The 26,506-nt window shown below is 43.3% G+C and overlaps 1 protein-coding gene across 4 annotated transcripts in view; it reads left to right on the top strand.

Annotated features, from left to right (window-relative positions):
- LOC124269758 overlaps positions 1–26,506 on the top strand; it is a 50,398-nt gene that overhangs the window by 5,098 nt on the left and 18,794 nt on the right. Inside the window, exons 1-2 of one of the 4 annotated variants that reach the window (XM_046704793.1) lie at positions 3,653–3,729; positions 19,561–19,756. The exons of 1 other annotated variant lie outside the window; for it this stretch is intronic. In XM_046704793.1, the coding sequence (XP_046560749.1) occupies positions 19,647–19,756 (110 nt within the window). In that variant the 5' untranslated portion in view covers positions 3,653–3,729; positions 19,561–19,646. Of the gene's footprint in view, positions 1–3,652; positions 3,730–3,752; positions 3,892–4,063; positions 4,089–19,560; positions 19,757–26,506 lie in introns of those variants that run through there. 2 more of the 4 variants (XM_046704791.1, XM_046704794.1) reach the window with 2 other exon arrangements.

The following is a 26,506-nucleotide window of genomic DNA, read 5'->3' as shown; positions in this document are numbered from 1 at the left end:
TACATGTTAATTAACTGTTGCAAGAATAATTTTTATCAACTGAGTAGAAGTCATTTTATTTTGATATTTTGCAAACATATTGGAAAACATCTTCAGCTACGTGTACATAATTTTCTTTCATCTTTCCGTTGATTAGTTATCGAATGACACCTGATTAAGCACCATACATAAGTACAACTTTTAATCTATCCCATAGCCATGTTAAACCTGATTGGTATTTCTAATATATATGTTGTATAAAAAGTTGCAGTTTTCTTAATAATCATCGGAAAATTGAATGGAAATTATGTGTATGTAGCTCAGATGATTTCCCAGCTGGTAGATAAGTATTGAAAGCAATTTGACCGAAACTAAATTTATGAAAATTATTCTTGCAAGAGTTAATTAACATGCAAGTCTATGGGAACTTCACTAATGATGACTCACTTATGGCCAACTACTGTATATCTTGTCCGTTGTCGGTAGGTGCAATCACACTTATCTCAATATCTAGAATATCGTGCCTACCGTTAGGGAACGTTTGTGGCACAATCACAGCCACAGAATGACGTCATATTTCATTGTAAACCAAAAGTCACTGTGTTCTTTAATCTGATTGGTTGAAAAACATGATGGAATGGTGTTCGATTCCCAGAAAATCGCTGCGTATTAATACGTACAAACATCGCTCACACCATTGTGATGACGTCATTCAAATCATATTGTGGCGTAAAGTCTGAATGACGTCACAAATGAGCAGTTCCAGATGCTACCATGGGAGACAGCCGAACGGCCGGCTGATGACATTTCACTGCTGTACCCGTACTCGATGTCAATGAGAGCAGACACAAAAACGTGTGTGGACCTCTTGGTTCACTTTTGTGTTTACAATGTCGATAAACATCATGTGTTGGCCAATTTCCGGGTGTTATTAAGTATTTGAAGCACGGGAATATTTCTAAATGAATTCCCGTGCTCAAATACTCAATAACACCCGGAAATTGGCCAACACATGATGTTTATCTCCTAATTCCCACCTTAATGATATCACGTTGGAAGCGGTGGTACTTTTGATCCAAGATGTAAGCTTCGCGGATGCTAACGCTCTTTTCGAAAAGCATGATGGAAATAGACAAATTAACAACGATCATTCGAATTTGACAAAAAAGAATATACACTAAAAGTATGAACAGTTTACATTTTAAGCAAGAAGCCTTAATCACTTAATGCAAAGTGAAAACGCGGTGCGGCTGACAACGAGTTTATCTTATCTGATTACATTGTCAGCTTGTTTGTTATAACGGCGGCCTGCCATTAATCAAGTCCGGACCAGACAACCCAGTGATTAATATCATGAGCATCAACGATGACTTTCATCCACCAAAATCTTCGTCAGTCTTAGCGCTAAGATCAGTTTGTTGATTTGGCTTCCGGGATAGGTGCCTCAAATCGACCTTAGTGCTGCGGTATAGTGCGGAAGTCTCGGGTTAAAGTATGGGGCTTTAGGACATCCACCATGGCACTGTAGAAAGGTCCCTGTAACACCTGTAAACCAGAATTTGTGCACCTGGGTCTTGCATCTTCTCCGCGTCTTGTTGTAATAGTCTTTTATACATAGGTGTTTGTACGTAGTGAGTAGTGACTATTATGCCCCAACACCCAGTGTGCCAAATAGTTTCCAAATTGTGCTAGCCAGTCGGGCTAGCTACGCCTGAAAATTATTAGCCCACAAAATAACTCACAAGCCCGAAATTTGAATGTTGACACGGGTTTCATTTTTAAGTTGCTAATGTGATGAACGTTTTTTCCAGGCCATAATCTTGCATGGTTTAAAAGTGTATTATATATAATTAACAAGTCGGAGAGTCGGGCCAGTGACTGTGGAGATTTACTGGCCCGACTAGATTTTTACTAGCCACGGGCTAGCGGACCAGTGGCTATTTCGCACACTGCCTACACCCCCGTCCCTCCTAACCCCATACACGCTTACATAGCCCCGATAAACGCAACACTGTTATGTGTACAGCGTTACGAAGCTCTCGATATAGGCTTACATAGCCTCCTTATCTGTTACGGGTACATGCTCTTTAAAACAATTTTGACTCCGAGCTCGTTGCCCCCACTATTCGTTATAATGGGGTAATGGGGTATACGTCAATGGTACTTGACTTCCAGTGGAATATTTATATGGGCTCTCCGCAAAAAGCAGAGGGTGGAACAAGAGTTTTAAAGAGTATCGTATATTTTTCTCTCAGGTTTGTTTCTACGTGTCACGTGACTCATCATACGACATCCTATTCGCCAGCAGGGTGCAGTGATCATCATATTAACCACTGGTCTTTTGTCATCGGACTGTATTATGTGTTATATTATATTATGAGGCCAGGCCACGGGTGACGAAGTTGTCCAAGGCGCTGCATTTCGCTATGCAGAGTTGCGTCCCTTGGGCACTCCAGAATCCTGTGATCATGTGTTCGAGTCCCTCTTCTCCCTGATTATGTTTATATCAGCATTATCCCGCTTTGTGTGTTTCTCCAGTGGCACACCTTTGAGACCTGCATGACTACATGCATGCGTACGTAGTTGCGTGCGTCCGTGCGTACGTATGAAGAATTAACCGCTTTCTTATTAGATTATCAGGAGGACTTTCCTCTCTTCTTGAGGGGTGGTGGGGTGGCCTAGTGGTTAAAGCGTTGGCTCGTCACGCCGAAGACCCGGGTTCGAATCCCCTCATGGGTACAATGTGTGAAGCCCATTTCTGGTGTCCCCCGCCGTGATGTTGCTTGAATATTGCTAAAAGCGGCGTAAAACCAAACTCAGTCAGTCAGTCAGTCTCATCTTGAAGTCCCAAACAGCATGCAGATTGATATTCTCCAACCCCAAGAACAAAGGCGTAAACACCCCGGGGCCAGATACTCCTACTTATGTTTACAACCAAAGCTTGACGCCATGAAGACTTTTTGTACGTGTCCCAACCCCACCCAACACAGTTTTTGTCCAACGGGGTGCTCCCCGACATCTGTGGCAGCGTCGGCACAAAACATCCCCAACGACGAACCACGCATACATTCAAAGCAACGCACATGCTCATTCAATGCAATACATATACACAAATGTATGTTTCCACTTAATTGTACACTCGACGGCAACCGAGACAAACAGTATCCCATAGTGCTAACACAGCTATTACCTCTTAACGTACATATCTTATTACAAATAACGATTTGTGTACCACACTTAACATAAGTCACAACACCTACAAAGGACTGCGCCCGTTTGCCATTCCGGCCTACGGGTGTGACATGCAAATCTCGTCTCGTCAACGACTGTGGCTGAATACAACTTCACTTTTTTTTCACGACGTTGTCATCGCGGTGTATTGATTGTTAGACCTCGCCGGTTTGACTCGAGTTTTCCTCCACAAAACGTTTAGCCCTGATTGCCTACACGTTTGACCCATGTTTAACGATCACAATCCTTTAAACCCGAGTTTAATATGTTCCGATACTCGAGATTCTATCCAAGTCACAAAAGAGAAAATGAATTCATTTCACTTGTACCACAATTACATGCTGCGCAATATGCCAGTGTATTGTCGCGCCTTTCACGTTATAGCGAGGCGCTGTACATAAACTTGGTGATTTTAATACACGATGTTAAATAAATAATAGAGCTGATCGGAACTGTTGCCTTCGAAGACGTGAGATGTTCTGCTGTTCTGCTGTCGGTCGCTGACTGCGGGATGTTCTGGTGGGTATACTACAAGCTAACTGTCACACTCGAGCTGTTGGGGTCATAAATATTATATGAATATATCCTCTTCTCTCGGTTGACTCAAATGCTTGGTTTGTTTTGACGATGGGCATTTCACTGATGTGATGAGCGACAGGGAAAGCGATTCCAACAGCCAGGGTATGTATTATTGATCAGTCTTAAGATTATTACCTTTTCTTTTTATCCATGTATCAGTGGTTGTTTTTAATTTAATTGGTTAGCTTATATCTCAACCTGAGACGCGTTGTTAGGTCTAGGTTATGTAACTAGGTTGTATCGATGGGCGTTTTGAACCATGCAATGTCATATATCCATGTACATGCCGTTATAGAAATGTAAGTACTGGTATTATCTGTGTCGTTTCTTCGACGTCTTGTAGTTAGATGGTGTATCATTGGCTTCTTGACCCAAAGTTCACCAGTGTTGAGCTGACGGAGTTATGTCAGATTGTGAGGGGTATTACGAGAGTGAAATGTCAGGGGATTATAGATAGGAAGTGGGTGGCTTGGAGAAGTGTGTTGGTGTGGGGACACGTGTGAGAAAATTGGTGATGGCGTGGGACAGGGTGGAAATGGGTTTGTGATGGCTTGTCGGGGTGGTGTTGGTGGGGTAGAGGGGGTGATGGGCAGGTAGGTTTGGGAAGGGCGAGGGTTTGTGGACAGGTATGGAGATGGGTGGGGGAGGGAGGGTGAACGTTGACGCAGAGACAATATAGGAAGATGGTTGTGTGTGTGGTGTGTGTGTGTGTGGGGGTTGATAGGCAGGGGGCAGGGGAGGAGCGGGTGGAGGGGGAAGGAAAGGATAAGCTGTAGTGGGGAGGTATAGATAAAGGGGTGCGTGATGGGATGACGGAGCGATGGGAAGGTTGGGTGAGTGATGGGAAGGTTGGGTGAGTGATGGGAAGGTGGGGTGAGTGATAGGAAGGTGGGGTGAGTGATTGGAAGGTGGGGTGAGTGATAGGAAGGTGGGGTGAGTGATGGGAAGGTTGGGTGAGTGATGGGAAGGTGGGGTGAGTGATGGGAAGGTGGGGTGAGTGATAGGAAGGCGGGGTGAGTATAAGGAAGGTGGGGTGAGTGATGGGAAGGTTGGGTGAGTACTAGGAAGGTTGGGTGAGTAATGGGAAGGTGGGGTGAGTGATGGGAAGGTGGGGTGAGTGATAGGAAGGTGGGGTGAGTGATGGGAAGGTGGGGGTGAGTGATGGGGAAGGTGGGGTGAGTATAAGGATAAGGTGGGGTGAGTGATGGGAAGGTGGGGTGAGTACTAGGAAGGTGGGGTGAGTGATTGGAAGGTGGGGTGAGGTGATGGGAAGGTGGGGTGAGTGATGGGAAGGTGGGGTGAGTACTAAGGAAGGTGGGGTGAGTGATGGGAAGGTGGGGGTGAGTGATAGGAAGGTGGGAAGTGAGTGATGGGAAGGTGGGGTGAGAGTGATGGGAAGGAATGGGGTTGTGAGTATAAGGAAGGTTGGGTGAGTGAAAGGAAGGTGGGGTGAGTATAAGGAAGGTGGGGTGATTGATAGGAAGGTGGGGTGAGTGATGGGAAGGTAGGGTGAGTGATAGGAAGGTGGGGTGAGTGATGGGAAGGTGGGGTGAGTATAGGTAGGAAGGAAGGTGATGGGAAGGTGGGGAGGTGTACTAGGAAGGTGGGGTGAGTAATGGGAAGGTGGGGTGAGTGATGGGAAGGTGGGGTGGAGTATATAGGAGAGGTGGGGTGAGTGATAGGAAGGCAGGGGTGAGTATAGTAAAGGTGGGGGTGAGTGATGGGAAGGTGGGGTGAGTATAGGAAGGTTGGGTGAGTGATGGGAAGGGGGGTGAGTGATGGGAAGGTGGGGTGAGTATGGGAAGGTGGGGTGAGGTGATGGGAAGGTGGGGTGAGTGATGGGAAGGTGGGGTGAGTGATGGGAAGGAGGGGGTGAGTACTGGGAAGGTGGGGTGAGGTGATAGGAAGGTGGGGTGAGTACTGGAGGAGGTGGGGTGAGTGTGATATGGAAAGGTGGGGTGAGTGGAAGGATGGGAAGGTATGAGGTGGTGATGGGAAGGTGGGGGTGAGTATAGGAAGGTGGGGTGAGTGATAGGAAGGTGGGGGTGAGTGATGGGAAGGTATAGGGGTGAGTACTAGGAAGGTGGGAGGTGAGTATATAGGAAGGTGGGGTGAGTGATATGAGGAAGGTGGGGTGAGTACTAGGAAGGTGGGGTGAGTGATAGGAAAGGTAGGGTGAGTGATAGGAAGGTGGGGAGAGTGATGGGAAGATGGGGTGAGTACTAGGAAGGTAGGGTGAGTGATGGGAAGGTGGGGTGAGTGATGGGAAGGTGGGGTGAGTATAAGGAAGGTAGGGTGAGTGATATGAAGGTGTGGTGAGGATAAGGAAGGTGGGTTGAAAGTGATGTGGAAGGTGGGGTGAGTACTGGGAAGGTGGGATGAGTGATGGAGAAGGTGGGGTGAGTGATTTGAGGTTGGGGTGAGTACTACTAAGAAGGTGGGGTGAGTGATAAGGAAGGTTGAGGTGAGTATAGGAAGGTTGGGTGAGTAATAGGAAGGTTGAGTGAGTATAAGGAAGGTGGGGTGAGAGTAATAGGAAGGTCAGGTTGTGAGTAATAGGAAGGAAGGTGGGGTGAGTACTAGGAAGGCAGGGGTGAGTATAAGGAAGGTTAGGGTGAGTAATAGGAATGTAAAAGGTGAATGAATGGGAAGGTCAATTGTGAGTACTAGGAAGGCAGGGTGAATGTAGGGAAGTATAAGGAAGGTTGGGTGAGTATAAGGAAGGTTGGGTGAGTAATAGGAAGGCGGGATGGGTGATAGGAAGAAGGCGTGAATGATAGGAAGGTGGGGTAGTGATGGGAAGGTAGAGAGATCTGTGGTCATGGGATGAAGGATGGTGATGGGCAGCCGGTGAGATGAAGTAAGTGATAGAAAGGTGTACACAGCGACAGAAGGAAGATAGATAGTGAGGTCAACAAAGGGTCAACAATCACACTGATCATGCCATTCTTAAGCTCCAAACAGCGTGCAACCAGCGTATGATGTTTGTAAACACAGGATCCCATTATCACGGTTAGATAAATCTGTTGCGTGTCCACACTGAGGTGAACAAACAAGTGATTAGCCTAAGCTGACCTGTCCGGCTCGTGCCACCCTTGTGATAGGTATTAGAGGCTTATGTAAAACGCGAGAGGTCACTCACTACACACCTTCTCGTAGTCTGTCGCACAGTCCCTGAACCACATTTTCACTACTACCTAGCCCTCCCTGCAATGCTAAATTCCTAAATGAAGCAAGTCTAGATTCCCTCAGGTTCTGAATTCCCCATCTGAGTGGGTCTCCTTTCCAATTTAAATGGATTTATCTGTTACTATGAAATATATATATATTCAGAGACTAAGCCTTAGTCTAATCACGTTGCACTTGCTTGTGTCTGTGCCCTCCCATTAATCTTCCGTATTTCGTTTTATCATCCAAAACTGTGTTCCACAGGAGATATTGCTTCTGTGAGATCAAACGATATCTCCTAGGAGATATCGTTTTGACAGTAGATTTTGTACAATGCCTTGACAATGCTATGACGTCATGAACTTGATGACATCACAATGCTATGACATCGCTGCACTGCAAAGTCCAATGGCAGTAACCGTTATGAGAGATGTGCATTTTTCGTTGAAAACTAAAGAAATGTCATTTTGGATGATAAATAGAATCTCAACCTCGTGTCTTCTGATATCAAATATATCAACACTCGTTGATAACAGTAAAAACATTTCAACTCGTGGTGATATATTTGATATCAAAAGACACTCGGGTGAGATTCTCTATATATTTGTTGCTTTTGGCACAACAGATCTGGTGGAACACATTTCACACCATCACCGCTACATTTATATAGTGAAAAAAATGGTACTTTCAGGCATTATGAGCTGAATTTGAATGGGTTGATTCATATTTGCTGGGGCTGTCAATTTAGCTGAGCTTACTCTTCCTTTAACCCCCTGGCTGCCGAGTTTTTTTTCAGGCGCACATTTTCATACGCTTTGAAAAGTGAACGTTGTGCGAGAATTGCGCTCGCGTGGTGCTGGATCTACGTACGGCTATAAAATTACACAGAAATGTAGAATATTAAATTTCCTATCCGTTGGTATAAATATAAGTGCAACAACCTCTGCGGTTTGAGAAACAGACCTTGCTAAATGTTGTCCAAATTTTTGTTATGCGTTAAAAACAGTAGAATTTCTCCGCTTTTATCGCACCGATAAAAGCACTGTGCTACGATTTTTTTTATTTTGGCATCTTTCCGGGAAAAGTGAGCAGAAGAAAATACAGCCTGATATCTGAACGACATAAGTGTATATGAATTGGATTTATGTGCGTATGCATAGATTATGCGCTCAACATTTAAAATGACTCCTCGCAATAAATGTCAAAATGGATTTTCTTCACGACGTCAAAACGACCATAGAGAGGTAATACGCGTATAATGATAAGGGGGCATAACTCCGTTATTCTTAGAACTAGGTCAATGTAACTCAGATCACATGGAGAGTATTTGTTGCAGGACACGGACGTTATATTTTCGTTATCTTTGTTCACGGTGAACCAAACTATTCCAATTCAAAGTTCCCCAATAAGAGCGTTACGCTTTGGTAGTTACACAATTTATAAGGAAAGATGACAACGTACTACATGTGAACGCACGTAATAGCGGATTTTGGATGGCTATCCGACATATATAAGTTAGTTCTCCAGATTACCATATTCTCCTGTTTGTGTAGATGTATTTTGACCCATTTTTGCATCGTCATTACCAGGTAATAAATACCATATCTTCAAATGTAATAGAAATTGCCAGAAAATAACACAACATTTTTAGTTGACGTCATTTGCGTGTTTTGTGTGCATTTCCGCGACGTCAGAAAAGGACGACATTGGTATGCTGATTAGCATATATCTCACCTAATTACGTTTTACGCTATTTGAAAAGGACTCGGCTTCTTTAGTCAGAATTAACACTCTTTGGATTCAAACATAAAATGACTGGTTTTTCCATTTTAAATAGAGTGTCCCGAATATACATCAACAAATTAGACAGTTTGACTGTGTATCTTATCATGAGAGCAACTACGCGCACCTGTTTGGCATCAATTTAAATCGAAAATGAAAAATAACATTTCTACCTTGCCGGAATATTTTTGTTTAGGATAAAATTTTCTTTGTTTTATGATTAATAACAGCTATTTCTCTTCCTAAAGGTATGCAATGGAAGATGCAAAGATAGCTTTTATATATGTGGATCCTAGCACGTACTACATATTAGAATATATGGATGTAAAGATTTGTCCAAATTAAAGACACTGACATGGTTTTATATATTACCAAAACAATTTTTCGTATAAATATAGATTTAGAGTTTGATATCCCTGTCATCACACAATATTTTTCCAAATCGAGCATGAATTGATTATATTAGCTATCGAAAAACAATGATGGTGAATCTGTAAAACGTTTCCGACAAACGCGCACCTGTGCCAATCAATATACATCATTGGTTTCTCCTATAAAACGACACAAAAATGTGTAATGAACAAGACAATTCCTTTAAATATGTGTGCATATACATTTCATACCATATATAAATCTATTTTCATTATTATCAGTTTTGCTTATAAGGGTTGCGAATTAAATCGCCGTTCATTAACCTGTTCATGTGGAACTGCAATATTAGATCAAATGCATTGAATATTGTATTATCATCGGAACTAACGCAATTCCAGTTATGGCTACGTTTGATCTTCTAACACTTGTGTAAAGGTTTAGAATATGGTGTATTGCACTAAATATGTCACTTCCTATGTAAATATGATTCAAACAATCAAAAACTTTCAAAGAATAAAACACCGTAAAAGCCCTATACGCACGTATGATATGATATTGAACAAGGCTAAATGTGGATACTGAAATCAGTTTCATGAAAAAGTATCTGAACTATACGCAAAATATACACCATAATACTGACAGTGTAATCGGAAGGATTGGGCGATGTGTTTTACTCTTGTTCAACCGACCTTCACCTCAAAGAAATTGCCTAATAATAGTACAACAATGTTGACGTATGACATCACTACCGCTTGACCGATTTCTTACAAAATGGCGGCTTTGCTGACAAGTGGTACACACAGGATTTTGCGAGGACCCTTCCATTGATTCAGGGGATCGTTTGTCCATAAATATGAGATGTAAGTAATCAAAAAGAATGATTCTGACTATCTGTGTATTGTTATATGTTTTATCGTTTTCACTAAAAGTAAGAGAAAAAGACAGAAATCCAGATAATTACCGTTGTCGTTCTGCGTGATTTTCCGTCAGTCATGGCGTCATTACGCTGCACGGAAACTTTGACAATTTCTTATAAATTATCAAATCATTGCATTGTATCTATTTATAATTTCCTATTTCTTGCTACGATACTCTTTCCATGCATATTCCAAAGGTATTGAACCATTGCAAGCAATGAATAGACGGATGAATGTTGAAAATTTCAGAAAATGCTACACAGTGTAAAATAGGTTTTTGTCTTTGTTTACATTTCGAACCAGCGCAGTCTTTCGAGCACAGCGTTCGTTTTCACACCAAATATGTTTCGTCTCATTTTATCAAGACAGTTGGCATTGGTGACAAAGACCACTTGCAGTTTGAGTCTAAAATGTATGGGGAGTTTATTGATGCATTTTTCGAAGCTGAATATGAAATATACGTGATGTAATATGCGTCTCAATACCGGCCTTCGCGAAACGTGATTTTGTAAACACTATCCAATATGGCGGAAAGCGCTCTACGGCGTTCGTGTAAGTGCATTTTCGAAAACATCCCAACCGATTCTAGATTCATCGGCAACGTTTCAGAATTTTACTTAGCGATTTCATGTAAAACTGATATGAGTGATCATGAATATGTTATTTTTGAAATTCAATACTCCCAGTAATTATCCGGTTTTCACAGTTCAAAACATACAGCAAATAACGCTGTGAATCGCGATTTCGTACTGTGTCAAAAATGGCGACATTTTCGATGAAGCCTATTTTGAAAGGTCATTTTCAGCACTTGAACTTTGTCTAAAATAATAGTGGATGGTATCAAGAAACAGGAAATTTCCCGAAGAATTCGAAACTGTGAAGTGTATTTGTGTGCGTGGGATATCTTGATTTTTATTGGACTTGAAATTGAGGGTTGAAGGGGAAGGACATATATGTCCCTGTGGCATCCAGGGGGTTAAGGCTTTTCAGACGCGTCGGGGTTTCATAAACCCTCGAACATACTGTAATATCGATACAACATACAATTCTATTGGTTATTAAAGCTTAATAGTAGTGTATATTCCGTACGGTTGTTACTGGCGTTTTGTCACATGGGTTGTTTTCAGGGTACAACAATTTCAGTAGTGTGAGCAGATTCAAGTCGTTACATTATTAAACCTCAACGTTGACGCTACACGTCAGTCCATCCTTCCATGATGTACCTACGTGTTATATGTCTTTAGACATACATTTCATGTTACATGGCAATAGAGGTCCCTCCATCAATGATGGCGGTCGGGTAGCCTTGTTGTTAAAGCCTTCGCTCATCACGCTGTAGACCCGAGTTCGATTCCATACATGGGTACAATATGTGTAGCCCATTTCTGGTGTCCCCCCACCGTGATATTGCTGGAATATTACTAAAAGTGGCGTAAAACCATACTCACTCACTCTCCATGAATGTAAAATCATAATGTCTATATGTATATGCTCTAAAGTAAGCTATATCTCTGATTGTAAAGTATCCCTTTATATTCCTTACTCTCCGTGCGTAATTCACGTTTCTTACATTCTGTTTATTTATCCTGCAAATTTATCCATGAAACCGCCGGGTTAGGGATTTTTTATGTTGGACAATTCGTGCCTTATCCTTTTCTTTCATGAATATGCGTGAATTCAACCCACGTGATATACCGGTAACCAAGAATCCGCTTTTATTAGGATATTACTTTGATGTTGAAACAGCCTGTTTTTATTATTATAAAAAGAGCCCCGGTTAGACGGGAAAGTGTGGAAAAGCTTTACCTGTGTCATTTAGGGCGACAGCATTCTGGGTGGTAGGGAAGCTAATATGGTTCAAGGACTGTTTAACAGATTACAAGCACTTCCGCAGTTACTGTTGTTATATACATTAGCTTATAGGCGTGTATCAGGGTATCCTGGAAATTGGAAGATTCGTACAGGGTAAACGTGAGTGAGTCTAGTTTTACGCCGCTTTTAGCAATGTTCCAGCAACATCACGGCGGGTAGACACCAGAAATGAGCTTCACATATTTCACCCATGTGGGGAATCGAACCCGGGTCTTCGGCGTGACGAGCGAACGCTTTAACCACTAGGCTACCCCACCGCCACACAGATTAAAAGATTAGACAGCATGGTTTTATGAATGGTAAAACACTCAGCCTGGTTATATAGTTCTTCCACGGCAGGAACAAATGTGATGAATTCATGTAAGGCGTCTCAATCCGCTAAGCATAATTACGTCCCTTAGTGGTGTAAGGATACGCTGACAGCAGATTCGAACTCCAGGTTAGTATGTTCTTTTGCCTGTTCTATGCCACATCTGGAATATACATTGCAACTATTAAATGGTCGAATCTAGACCAGGCAAACCAGTTGTTGAAAGCCCGATCAACGTTCTGCGATTTCGGTCCACGTCCAACAGCCTGACCACCCAATTCCCATTTTTAGTCTGCTATTATGTCCAGCATGCGGTACTGGGGATAGATTCGTACTGATTCTCCTGGGCTGTCAGCAAAACCTGTGTTTCCATGGCCTGGCACATAGAGGTCTGGCCTGAGAACGGAAAGTACTGATTGATCGCCGGTCGCGTCATACAGAGAGACGGGGCGGTGGGGTAGCATAGTGGTTAAAGCGTTCGCTCGTCACGCCGATGACCCGGGTTCGATTCCCCACATGGGTACAATGTGTGAAGCCCATTTCCGGTGTCCCCCGCCGTGATATTGCTGGAATATTGCTAAAAGCGGCGTAAAACTATACTCACTCACTCACTCATACAGAGAGACGTAAAAAGATGTTAGTTGTTACCCTGTCTGACTCGTAGCTTTAGGGAATTAAACTCGGAGTGGTCGTCTCGGAGTCGGTATTCTGTGTCGGAGTTAGGTATCCAACTGAGGCATTATATCAGCGGGATTTAATACGGCTGTATAACCCATGCTTGTCGTAAGATGTGACAAAAACGGGATCTCGTGGTCAGACTGACTGGCTTGGTTAACACAAGTCATCGGTTCCCAGTTGCGCAGATGGATGCTCATGCTGTTGATCACTGGATTGTCTGGTCGAGACTCGATTATTTACAGACCGCCGCCATTTACAGACCGCTGGAATATTGCTGAGTGCGGCGTAAAACTATACTCGCTCTCTCACTAATACGGCAGTATGTCGCTGTTTTAGCGCAATAATATTGAAATGCGACAGCAACCATACTTGCCGTAAGAGGCGACTAACGGGATCGGGTGGTCAGGCTCGCTGACTTGGTTGACACATGCCATCGATCTACACATCATGATGCTCATGATGTTGATCACTGGATTGTTTGGTCCAGCCTTCATTATTTAAATCGTATTCCAATTGAGCAGGTCGATGCTCATGATGTCAATCACAGGGTTGTCTGGTCCGGAATCAATCACTGTCAGACCGCCGTTATATAGCCGTATTATTGTTCAGTGCGGCGTTAGAAAAACAACCGCCTCCGTGGTGTAGTGGTTAGAGCTTCCGCCCGGAGAGCGGAAGGTCGCGGGTTCGATCCCCGACCGCGCCATACCAAAAGACGTTAAAATATGGTACTTGTTGGTCCCTGCCTGGCGCTCGGCATTAATGGGTACAACAAGGACTGGTCGGCTCGGAGTCAGTATAATGTGTCTGTTTGGGGTATTCATGCTTCACTGCGGCATGGTATCTCCGTGGGCTAGTACTATAAAACCAGCTTAAGTCTGGGCTAGTACAAGCAGCCGCACATACACATACACACGTATGCACGTCGTCATATGAGCGAAATATTCTCAAGCACGACGATAAACCCATTTTCACCTCACCTCACCGTTAGAAAACCCCCCAAACTCAACAAAGATGTACATTTCTACGGCATGTACCGCCAAATGTTTTCCTCTTTCATGAATCTAACATGCAAGATGTAACCGCTATAATGTTGAAAGACATTAAACCTAACTATGCACTAACTAATGCTATTATTAATACGGAGCTAAGGAACCCATCGAGTTTGACTGCACACACTAAAATTACCATACAACATTTCACTGGCTTAATTATGTTGGCGAGATTATCGTTAGTGATATTTTTGACTGGTTGATAATTGTTCAAAAATACGTCCAATTTTCAACACTGTGAGGAGATATTTGATGCGCCTGACAAACAGTACTAACAATTAATGAGCAAATCATAAGGGTGTACATTCACAGAGATATATCATGTTCAGGGACATTGTCAGAAATATGAAGAGGTAATAAATGTCAGCTTGGTCTAATTTTCTTTTTCACTCCGGTCAATAACAAAATATGACACTAAGCTAGTTTGAAGTCATGTTCCTTTAAATGGCTCGTTTAGTTTGTCGAAGTCTCATTAGGAACTGGTAATATGTTATTTGCTTGGGATGGGTGGTTGGATGAGATTATAAAGGGGTGGCGGTGGTTTGTTCATAAACAAATGGAACACAATTGTTGGGGCGAAATTTGTCACAAAATGTGAAATTGTTTATGAAAAATAAGGCTTTTTTCAAATGAAAATATTATTACACATTTCATCATCATATAGAGACTGGTCATATATTGGAGAAAGTGAGAGTTTGTGGTCATGTTACATGTATGCCTTTGTGCGTGTGTGTCGGGGTCTGTGAAGAATGTTAAGCAAAATGGCTCCGTGTCTTCTCTTATTTTGACGACATCACGGCGATACAACAGTATTCGACGTACAAAGCGCCCAACATGTTTTGAAAGCCATTGATTACATGTAGTCAATATTACTTATTGAACATAGATGTCCAATATGGATAAAATACTCTTTTGTGACGCAAGTGGAAGATAGGCAGTCTTGGTGCTTAACATTTGAAACTATTCATGCCCCCTCAGCGCTTAGTACACCTAGTACGGTATTGGCTTCACCAACTGATCAGTGAACCAGAGACCATGTCTTATCAGCCTTTTGGTCGTAAACATTTCTAAAACAATAGAAGTATATAGTGAAGAATACTGTTGACTGCCCTTGAACAATGCCCATTGTCGCGAGTGGCTCCTCCGCGAAAGTGCGTTATGGCGTTAATAAATATCAACCATAAAACTGCATGTCAACATCGTGCTATGTATAGAAGGGATGGGGGACTTTAGGAGACACTGCCTCGCTATAAGAATTATATGTGAGTCTTTTATGTCAAGGGTATGGTGTAATGACAGTGAATATTTTAAAATGTAATATTTAAGAACTTACAGAACGTAATGTGATTACGAAATGGAACGCACAAGGTTTCACAAAGAGATCTCTTTGGTCCACTAGATATGCATGTTAAAAATGAATGAGGTTAGTTTTATGCCGCAGCAATATCCTAGCAGTATCACGTCGGGGACACCAGAAATGGGCTTCACACATTGTGCCCATGTGGGGAATCGAACCCGGATTTTCAGCGTGACAAGCGAACACTTTAACCACTAGGCTACCCCACCGCCCTGTGTATCTTAAAGGTTAAAGGAATGATATATTATTGACAGTGACTATGTTAAAATGAAATATTTAGGAACTTAATGGGACATTGTGAAAATAATGTGGTTATAATGCAACGAACAAGATTTGACAGCCTCGATTTGGTCCGGATATGCATGTTTAAGAATAGAGCTAAGCTTTTTGATGTGTTTAGAATGAAAACTAGACATTGTATAATTCAACACAACGAATACGTTAGCTGATAATATGGAGTTAAGTGAGTGAGTGAAAGTGGGTATGGTTTTACGCCGCCTCTAGCAATATTCCAGCAATATCACGGCGGAAGACACCAGAAATGGACTTCATATATTGTATCCATGTGGGGAAGCGAACCCGGATCTTTGGCGTGAGGAGCGGACGCTTTAACCACTAGACTACCCCACCGCCCCTGTGGAGTTAAGACGTTTAGATCTACAATGGAAATAGGCTCTACTTAGTAAAGTCCGTCAATTTGGTCATCCAATGAACGAGTCAGAACATTTCCAGAAGTACTCCAGCCTTGAAGTACAGGTTTTAAAAACAGAATATAACAGATACAACATGAGATCTCGTGGCTTGTTGGCGGTGGGGTAGCCTAGTGGTTAAAGCGTTCGCTAGTCACGCCGAAGACCTGGGTTCGATTCCCCACACGTGTACAATGTGTGAAGCCCATTTCTGGTGTCCCCCGTTTTGACATTGCTGGAATATTGCTAAAAGCGGCGTAAAACTGAACTCGTTTACTCAGACATAAAAGGTCGTTAAGGGAGGTAATCAAATAGTCGATATATACATTGGAAGACTACTTTATTCTATATTCCCATGTGGTTATCAATATTTTGCTTTGTTTGTCAAAACGGATCTTTAGAAGAAAACTACTGAAGCATAACATAAAGCTCTCGTTTATAACAAGTGGTAACAATTACAAGCAAATCCAATTACGTTCATGGGTCGTAAAATGTAATTGTTGGCCATATTGATTTGCGTAAAGGGAGATAACTGTGTTAGCATAATGTGATTACCTATCTTCTAACGCGAGAGAGCATTTGCAATAATAGCCCTTGCGTGGATGTTGTGTGTATTGTGTTACGTGTGCTAAAATAGACAAGATTTATCATCTGTGGAGTTAACTGAATAATATTGACAGTAATTATATCTCGTGATCTGGACTGACACCGCCCATGGCTGACAGAACTGTTTTCCTTTGCCTCACGACTTAACAGATCATTCTGCGTCATTGATAGCATCTTTTACAGAAAAAATATAAACATGTTTTTTTTGTGCAAATTCACCAGAAACTGATTGAATAATTTTACTCAGTATTGCATAAGAGATGTATTGCTTCTTAAATCACGATATATTCATAAGTTGTCCACCATCACCCCGACAGTCCGGACACCACGCTTTCCGGTCAATCACTGTTTAGAACGTGCGCGTATAGGGTCATTAAGCCGAAATAAACCGATTAAACGAGGTACCACTATATACGAGTATGCTCACTTCTGTTGCTTAAACGCCCAGAGAGCGGAAGGTCGCGGGTTCGATCCCCGGCGCGTCATACCAAAATACATTAAAATATGGTACTTGTTGGTCCCTGCCTGACGCTCGGCATTAATGGGTACAACAATGACTGGTCTGTTCGGAGACAGTATAATGTGTCTGAGTGGGGTATTCATGCTTCACTGCGGCATGGTATCTCAGTGAGCTAGCACTATAAAACCAGCTTAAGTCTGGGCTAGTACAAGCAGCCGCACATACACATACACACGCATGCACGTCGCCATATGAGCACGACGTTAAACCCAATTTCATCCCACTTCTGTTGCTTAGACGCAAGGCCAAAGTCATGTCTTTAACAAAGCTGAAGTGTAAGGGTATTTTGTAGTTTTCTGGAATATAGCACGCTGTTCAACTTAAAACAAATTAAATGGTGGTCAGGCTCGCTGATTTGGTTGCCACATGTCATCGTATCCCAGTTGCATAGATCGATGCTCATGATTTCAATCATTGGATTGTCAGGTCCCGACACTATTTACAGACCGCCGTCATATAGTTGGAATATAGATGAGTGAGGCGTTAAACAACAAACAGACAATATATAGCACCAAAAATACCGACGTCGTATATATGTGTGTACAAATTTGCTGTAATAAAGAAAAACTAAAACTTTGAAAAGACAAAAATGATGTGGAAGTGGACCAACTTATTTCGGTACCCGTACAGCTCTTTTACCTCTCTAAATAACATGTGTCTACCTTATAGTTTTCATTCAATTCTTTTATTACAGAAGTGTCGGCCATCGGCCCATAACTACATAGGTTGCATTGTACATGGCAAAACATGGCGTGTACAGTATAAATTGATAATTTTAACATCTTAGATACATTGCATGATAGATAAAGCTAGCTAAGTTATTTATGAGCTTACAATCTGATGATGACATGAGGAGTTTGAATTTGGCTTTACTTGGATTTGATACAATATGTTTAAGGCAAATGGTTCAAGCGGAGATGTTTGAATTTGGAACACACGAGGAGAAGATGGTATTCATCCTCAATATAACCTTCGTCGCACTGTAAACATAATCTATCATTTCTATCTATATTATAATACCTTCCAGTTTCCATACGTAACTGATATGTAAAACATCTAAACTGAGCGAGTGCTACTCTAAACGTTTAAAATGTTTATCACATTTAAATACAATTCCCTGGACAATGAAATTTTGAAGTAAGAATAAAGCATAGATTTGCTGCCATTTTGAAGTGAACTATACCAATTCTGTTCATGAATACATTTAAGTCGACTATAGTTTTTAAGAGCGTAAACATATGAAGCTGTCAAGTTAAACTATCTGAACCTAACTAGGCGATCAATGTCCACTATTACCGACTGAATAGTTACAAGATAGCGTGTTGCATAGTATAGTTACATTAAGGTTACATTATGCGAGCTTAACAAGGTAATCAATGGCCTTGCCACAACAGGTTCCACCCAGCCTAATTGTCAGGCTAGTCGAAACATAGTCCTACAAGCAATTACATTTTATCTGAATCTGGCGAGCACGCAAGCGGAACAGATTGGCCTATTCTGGAACACACTCCCGCGAATGTTATTAGAAACTGAAACACATATATCCCCCACACTGATCAAATGTCCGCCCAATTACCGCAACATATCTGAAGCACCTGCTCAACCAGATTCACACACGGTTACCAGGTACGCCGTGACAGTTGCTAAGGGACGCCACGCAGGATGGGTCCATTAACGTAAACTTGAAATGTTCTTAAAGTTCTTTCATCAGTTATTGGCTCGGGTGGAGAAGGATGTTTGGATGTGATGTGGACTCTGTGATATTCATTATGAGATATGGATTCCTTGGCATGAGTGTCCTGGTTTCTCTGACCTGGTTTTCAAGAACAATAATTTCGAATTGATTTAAGGGCGGGATGATAAACCAAGTGTGTGAGTTCTGCGAGACAAACTTGGGATAATTGACAATAGCAGTTATAACAATGGACTGTGTTAATCATCCATGGAACAGACCAGTGTGTCAGTTCAGCAACTTGTGATTTAATAGATTCTGGCAGGTTTTTCTTCAGGTTTGAATTTCAGGACACAGAGTGCAACATCTAGCTACAAAAATAGGAATTCCTGTTTTGACGTTGAATGATTCGCTGGCCTTAACGGCTGCAGTACTTGTTTGTTTTTCTTTCTTTTCCTTATTTATTTTTTAGAATTTATGTTTTAAAGGAAACTATAACGCACCAACTGGAGGCATTGGTTTTGAAAGCAGGATCAAAGAAATCCTTGTATTTTGTAAAGCGAAAATATGGTGTTAGCTCGTGCTGAAGGCGGTAAAAAAAGCCGCGGGTAGCGGGGCGTATATCAACTAATTCTGCCACGGTCAACTTGTAGATAAACTAATTACATAAGACTATCTGTGTATAAGGGATTAGCGTGAAGTAATAACAATGTTGCGACATTCGCGAGGCCGTCTAAGACCTTCAGACGATGACGTTGAGTTGTTTGTGTCAACGACAGATATAAACAGCGTCGCTCCTAAAGGTCAAAAGGGGAGACAACACAGACCGGAACTACAGCGAGAGTACTCGGAACTGACTAAACAAATGCACGAAGAGGTTGTCATGAAGCTGTTGGAGGACTTCGACATTGAGGACACCAAGGACAAGTATCGATGCAGCCGGGGGACAATTATTTATGTTCCCAGACGCAGGGGGTGAGTTGAGAAAGTCCCGCTCTCTCTTTCTCTCTCGCTCTGCCTTTGCTTCTCTAGATCACAGTGCTTAGACTATCCCTGTCAAACAAACTTACGTCCTTGTTGCCGTTGTACAAAGCGATCTTTGCGCTAAGGTGATCGTAACTCTCGTACCTTGGCACAGACTTATGACTGGTGTAGCGCTAAGGTTGCTTTACAACGACACCTTGGTCAATAACTTCCCCTCTGAGCGGTATTCCTCTGCCAATGGTTTTATATCTTTAATTGCCAAAGAAAATATGCTCAAATGTTTGATGGTGGTTAAAATGAAACAAATAATCGACGGGGATGTCTTTGATTGGGGTGTCATATAATCAAGCGGGGGAAAGTCACGTAGCGTTAGAGTTAGAAATCCTTGATTTTTGGCGGCCATCTTGGATTTTTCGGAAAGTGGGCCCAAAACATCGGGCACCCCCAAAAATATGTTTTATCATGATATTCCCCAGCACTTGGCAAAGTTTCATGTTTAGTCCGCCAAGTATCTATTTTCACCCCTTGCCAATGCACTAATAGTTGTGTTTTGAACTAAAGTACGCCGTGTTTCGGTGACAGTTTTCAGCCAAATAACGTACTCATAACATTTGCAATATTTTGGTCAAATCCAGTTAGGTTCAAGTGTAGATTTTCTTTCGCACGGCAGTGAATGTTAGGATAGTTTACAAGGGAGCTGCTTATAACGGTTTAACTAGGCACATGCGTACTGTTAGCTGATAATCATATGTTTTACGTAACTTTTTATTCTTCACGTCTCCCCTCTCTCTCTCTCCTCATTCTCTCCTAAAGTCTCTCTCTCTTCTCTCTCTCTCTCAATCTCTCTCTCTCTCTCTCTCCCTCTCCCCATTCTCTCCTAAAGTCTCTCTCTTGTCTCTCTCTCTCTCTCTCCCAAAGTCGTTCTCTCTCTCTCTCTCTCTCTCATCTCTCCTAAAGTCTCTCCTCTCTCTCCCTGTCTCTCTCTCTCTCTCTCTCTCTCTCTCTCTCTCTCTCTCTCTCTCTCTCTCTCTCTCTCTAAGGTCACATATCTTCTTTCGGACTTTTACTTCTCTTTTTCCTTCAGCTTTTCCGCTTTCCCTCGCTCATTACTAGCGAGTAGAGGTAGCACCAGTGTAGTTATTGCTGTATCCTGGTGTTTATTAGCACAAATACATGTGCGTCTTGCCGACTAGTTTTAACGGTTGTATAATGCTTGTCTATTTAGATATCGTGGTGCAAATAATCATGGATAGCTAAACACAGTGTAGTCCGGTCCTAATTATACCCCATTAACGCCAATCATCAGGCAGGAAAAAAAACAAGCACATTTTTAGCGTCTTCTGCTGTGATCAAACCACTGAACTACAAGAACGGTGTACCTAATCATGTATCATTCGACAAAATGAATATAATCTCATACAGTGATCATCGATAGGGCGCGCCAACTGGTGCCATTCGTTACCAGCACACTTGCATCCGGTTAAAGGGGGTGTTATCACGGGGTTCTGTGTCATTCACAACCACTCGTAACTTTCCGGCATAGCCCGAGTCTGTTCTTTGGTTACGAACAGGAACGAATGGTTGCGAATGCTGTGGTGTCGTTGGCACTGGAAAGTGTCTCACTGTGACTGGAAGTGTTATATATAAGACACTTCAGTATCCACCTCTACCACTGACACAGTTGGGCTAAAGAGATGGACAGAACTAGTTGATGATGATCGTTTGTTGGAGATAAATATAGACACGACGTGTTGATGCCAGGATTAGTTGGTGATGTCAGGACTGGTTGGTGATGTCAGGACTGGTTGGTGATGTCAGGACTGGTTGGTGATGTACTGGTTGGTGATGTCAGGTGTAGTTGGTGATGTCAAGACTGGTTGGTGATGCCAGGACTGGTTGGTGATGTCAGGACTGGTTGGTGATGTCAGGACTGGTTGGCGATGTCAAGACTGAATGGCGATGTCAAGACTGGTTGGTGATGTCAGGACTGGTTGGTGATGTCAGGACTGGTTGGTGATGTACTGGTTGGTGATGTCAGGTGTAGTTGGTGATGTCAAGACTGGTTGGTGATGCCAGGACTGGTTGGTGATGTCAGGACTGGTTGGTGATGTCAGGACTGGTTGGCGATGTCAAGACTGGTTGGTGATGCCAGGACTAGTTGGTGATGCCAGAAGTAGTTGGTGATGCCAGGACTAGTTGGTGATGCCAGGACTAGTTGGTGATGCCAGGAGTAGTTGGTGATGTCAGGACTAGTTGGTGATGCCAGGAGTAGTTGGTGATGCCAGGACTAGTTGGTGATGCCAGAAGTAGTTGGTGATGCCAGGACTAGTTGGTGATGCCAGAAGTAGTTGGTGATGCCAGGACTAGTTGGTGATGCCAGGACTAGTTGGTGATGTCAGAAGTAGTTGGTGATGTCAGGACTAGTTGGTGATGCCAGAAGTAGTTGGTGATGCCAGGACTAGTTGGTGATGCCAGAAGTAGTTTTTTGTGATGCCAGGACTAGTTGGTGATGCCAGAAGTAGTTGGTGATGCCAGGACTAGTTGGTGATGCCAGAAGTAGTTGGTGATGACCGAACTAGTTGGTGATGCCAGAAGTGGTTGGTGATGTCAGGACTGGTTGGTGATGTCAGGACTGGTTGGTGATGGTGAGGACTGGTTGGTGATGTCAGGACTGGTTGGTGATGTCAGGACTGGTTGGCGATGTCAGGACTGGTTGGTGATGTCAGGACTGGTTGGCGATGTCAGGACTGGTTGGTGATGTCAGGACTGGTTATTCGTTCAGCTCATTTAATATTGATTTACTGTCAGCAATTTCCTCATTCTTATCTGTAATAACTCTATTTATTGCTTTGCTGACATAATTTCTTTTTCTAAATGGCAGAAGTATTTTGTTGCTGTTTCTCCTTCTTCATACCGTAAGATTTTGATTCCTCTTATTGTTGAATTCCTCTTATCTCTTCTTCTTTAATTTGTTGTAGTTCCAATTTTAATTTTGTAAGGTCAGATAGTAGGGATTCATTAATATTTTGGAAATCTTTTCTAATATCATCTTCACAGTCTTTGATTTTAATTTCCAATTCACTGGTCTTATTTATTGTTTTCTTTTTGAGAAAAGATGAAAAAGAGATTGATGAGGATGACTGGTTGGTGATGGTGGGGACTAGTTGGGGATGTCAAGACTGGTTGGTGATGTCAGGACTAGTTGGTGATGTCAGGTGTAGTTGGTGATGTCAAGACTGGTTGATGATGTCAGGACTGGTTGGTGATGTCAAGACTGGTTGGTCATTTCAGGAGTAGTTTGTGATGTCAGGTGTAGTTGGTGATGTCAAGACTGGTTGGTGATGTCAGGAGTAGTTGGTGATGTCAGGACTGGTTGGTGATGTCAGGACTAGTTGGTGATGTCAGGACTGGTTGGTGATGTCAGGACTAGTTGGTGATGTCAGGACTGGTTGGTGATGTCAGGACTGGTTGGTGATGTCAGTGATGTCAGTTGGTGATGTCAGGACTGGTTGGTGATGTCAGGACTGGTTGGTGATGTCAGGACTAGTTGGTGATGTCAGGACTGGTTGGTGATGTCAGGAGTAGTTGGTGATGTCAGGACTGGTTGGTGATGTCAGGAGTGGTTGGTGATGTCAGGACTAGTTGGTGATGCCAGGACTAGTTGGTGATGTCAGGACTAGTTGGTGATGCCAGAAGTAGTTGGTGATGTCAGGACTGGTCAGGAGGTGAGTTGGTGATGTGATGTCAAGACTGGTTGGTGATGTCAGGAGTAGTTGGTGATGCCAGGACTAGTTGGTGATGCCAGGAGTAGTTGGTGATGCCAGGACTAGTTGGTGATGCCAGGACTAGTTGGTGATGCCAGAAGTGGTTGGTGATGTCAGGACAAGTTGGTGATGCCAGGACTAGTTAGTGATGTCAGGACTAGTTGGTGATGAGGGTGACAAGTTGGTGATGTCAGGAGTAGTTGGTGATGTCAAGACTGGTTGGTGATGTCAGGAGTGGTTGGTGATGTCAGGAGTAGTTTGCGCCGAGGATGACTGGTTGGTGATGTCAAGACTGGTTGGTGATGTCAGGAGTAGTTGGTGATGTCAAGACTGGTTGGTGATGTCAGGACTAGTTTGCGCCGAGGATGACTGGTTGGTGATGTCAAGACTGGTTGGTGATGTTAGGTGTAGTTGGTGATGTCAAGACTGGTTGGTGATGTCAGGAGTAGTTGGTGATGTCAGGACTGGTTGGTGATGTCAGGAGTAGTTGGTGATGTCAGGACTGGTTGGTGATGTCAGGAGTAGTTGGTGATGTCAAGACTGGTTGGTGATGTCAGGAGTAGTTGGTGATGTCAGGACTGGTTGGTGATGTCAGGACTAGTTGGTGATGTCAGGACTGGTTGGTTGGTGATGTTGGTGATGAGGACTAGTTTGATGTCAGGAGTAGTTGGTGATGTCAAGAGTGGTTGGTGATGTCAGGACTGGTTGGTGATGTCAGGTGATGTCAAGACTGGTTGGTGATGTCAGGACTGGTTGGTGATGTCAGGACTGGTTGGTGATGTCAGGACTGGTTGGTGATGTCAGGACTGGTTGGTGATGTCAGGAGTAGTTGGTGATGTCAAGACTGGTTGGTGATGTCAGGACTGGTTGGTGATGTCAGGACTGGTTGGTGATGTCAGGAGTAGCTGGTGATGTCAGGACTGGTTGGTGATGTCAGGAGTGATGTCAGAGACTAGTTGGTGATGTCAGGACTGGTTGGTGATGTCAGGAGTAGTTGGTGATGTCAGGACTGGTTGGTGATGTCATGACCAGAAGTAGTTGGTGATGCCAGGACTAGTTGGTGATGCAGAGAAGCTGGTGATGCCAGGACTAGTTGGTGAGGACTGGTTGGTGATGTCAGGACAGGGTGATGCCAGTTAGTGATGTCAGGACTAGTTGGTGATGAGGGTGACAAGTTGGTGATGTCAGGAGTAGTTGGTGATGTCAAGACTGGTTGGTGATGTCAGGAGTGGTTGGTGATGTCAGGAGTAGTTTGCGCCGAGGATGACTGGTTGGTGATGTCAAGACTGGTTGGTGATGTCAGGAGTAGTTGGTGATGTCAAGACTGTTGGTGATGTCAGGACTAGTTTGCGCCGAGGATGACTGGTTGGTGATGTCAAGACTGGTTGGTGATGTTAGGTGTAGTTGGTGATGTCAAGACTGGTTGGTGATGTCAGGAGTAGTTGGTGATGTCAGGACTGGTTGGTGATGTCAGGAGTAGTTGGTGATGAGGGTGACAAGTTGGTGATGTCAGGAGTAGTTGGTGATGTCAAGACTGGTTGTGATGTCAGGAGTAGTTGGTGATGTGAAGACTGGTTGGTGATGTCAGGAGTAGTTGGTGATGTCAGGACTGGTTGGTGATGTCAGGACTAGTTTGTGCCGATGATGACTGGTTGGTGATATCAGGAGTAGTTGGTGATGTGAAGACTGGTTGGTGATGTCAAGACTGGTTGGTGATGTCAGCACCGAGGATGACTAGTTGGTGATGTCAAGACTGGTTGGTGATGTCAGGAGTAGTTTGCGCCGAGGATGACTGGTTGGTGATGTCAAGACTGGTTGGCGATGTCAGGAGTAGTTGGTGATGTCAGGACTGGTTGGTGATGTCAGGAGTAGTTGGTGATGTGAAGACTGGTTGGTGATGTCAGGAGTAGTTGGTGATGCCAGGACTAGTTGGTGATGCCAGAAGTAGTTGGTGATGCCAGGACTAGTTGGTGATGCCAGAAGTGGTTGGTGATGTCAGGACAAGTTGGTGATGCCAGGACTAGTTAGTGATGTCAGGACTAGTTGGTGATGAGGGTGACAAGTTGGTGATGTCAGGAGTAGTTGGTGATGTCAAGACTGGTTGGTGATGTCAGGAGTGGTTGGTGATGTCAGGAGTAGTTTGCGCCGAGGATGACTGGTTGGTGATGTCAAGACTGGTTGGTGATGTCAGGAGTAGTTGGTGATGTCAAGACTGTTTGGTGATGTCAGGACTAGTTTGCGCCGAGGATGACTGGTTGGTGATGTCAAGACTGGTTGGTGATGTTAGGTGTAGTTGGTGATGTCAAGACTGGTTGGTGATGTCAGGAGTAGTTGGTGATGTCAGGACTGGTTGGTGATGTCAGGAGTAGTTGGTGATGAGGGTGACAAGTTGGTGATGTCAGGAGTAGTTGGTGATGTCAAGACTGGTTGTGATGTCAGGAGTAGTTGGTGATGTGAAGACTGGTTGGTTGATGTCAGGAGTAGTTGGTGATGTCAAGACTGGTTGGTGATGTCAGGACTAGTTTGTGCCGAGGATGACTGGTTGGTGATATCAGGAGTAGTTGGTGATGTGAAGACTGGTTGGTGATGTCAGGACTAGTTTGCGCCGAGGATGACTGGTTGGTGATGTCAAGACTGGTTGGTGATGTCAGGAGTAGTTGTTGATGTGAAGACTGGTTGGTGATGTCATGACTAGTTTGCGCCGAGGATGACTGGTTGGTGATGTCAAGACTGGTTGGTGATGTTAGGAGTAGTTGGTGATGTCAAGACTGGTTGGTGATGTCAGGATTAGTTGGTGATGTCAGGACTGGTTGGTGATGTCAGGAGTAGTTGGTGATGTCAGGACTGGTTGGTGGTGTCAGGAGTAGTTGGTGATGAGGGTGACAAGTTGGTGATGTCAGGAGTAGTTGGTGATGTGAAGACTGGTTGGTGATGTCAGGAGTAGTTGGTGATGTGAAGACTGGTTGGTGATGTCAGG

This window comes from Haliotis rubra, unplaced genomic scaffold (genome assembly GCF_003918875.1).
Source record: "Haliotis rubra isolate DU_JTF1 unplaced genomic scaffold, ASM391887v1 Scf147, whole genome shotgun sequence".
Taxonomy (NCBI): Eukaryota; Metazoa; Mollusca; class Gastropoda; order Lepetellida; family Haliotidae; genus Haliotis; species Haliotis rubra.
The sequence above is the reverse complement of the archived record's forward strand: the minus strand, read 5'-3'. Positions and strand labels throughout refer to the sequence as shown.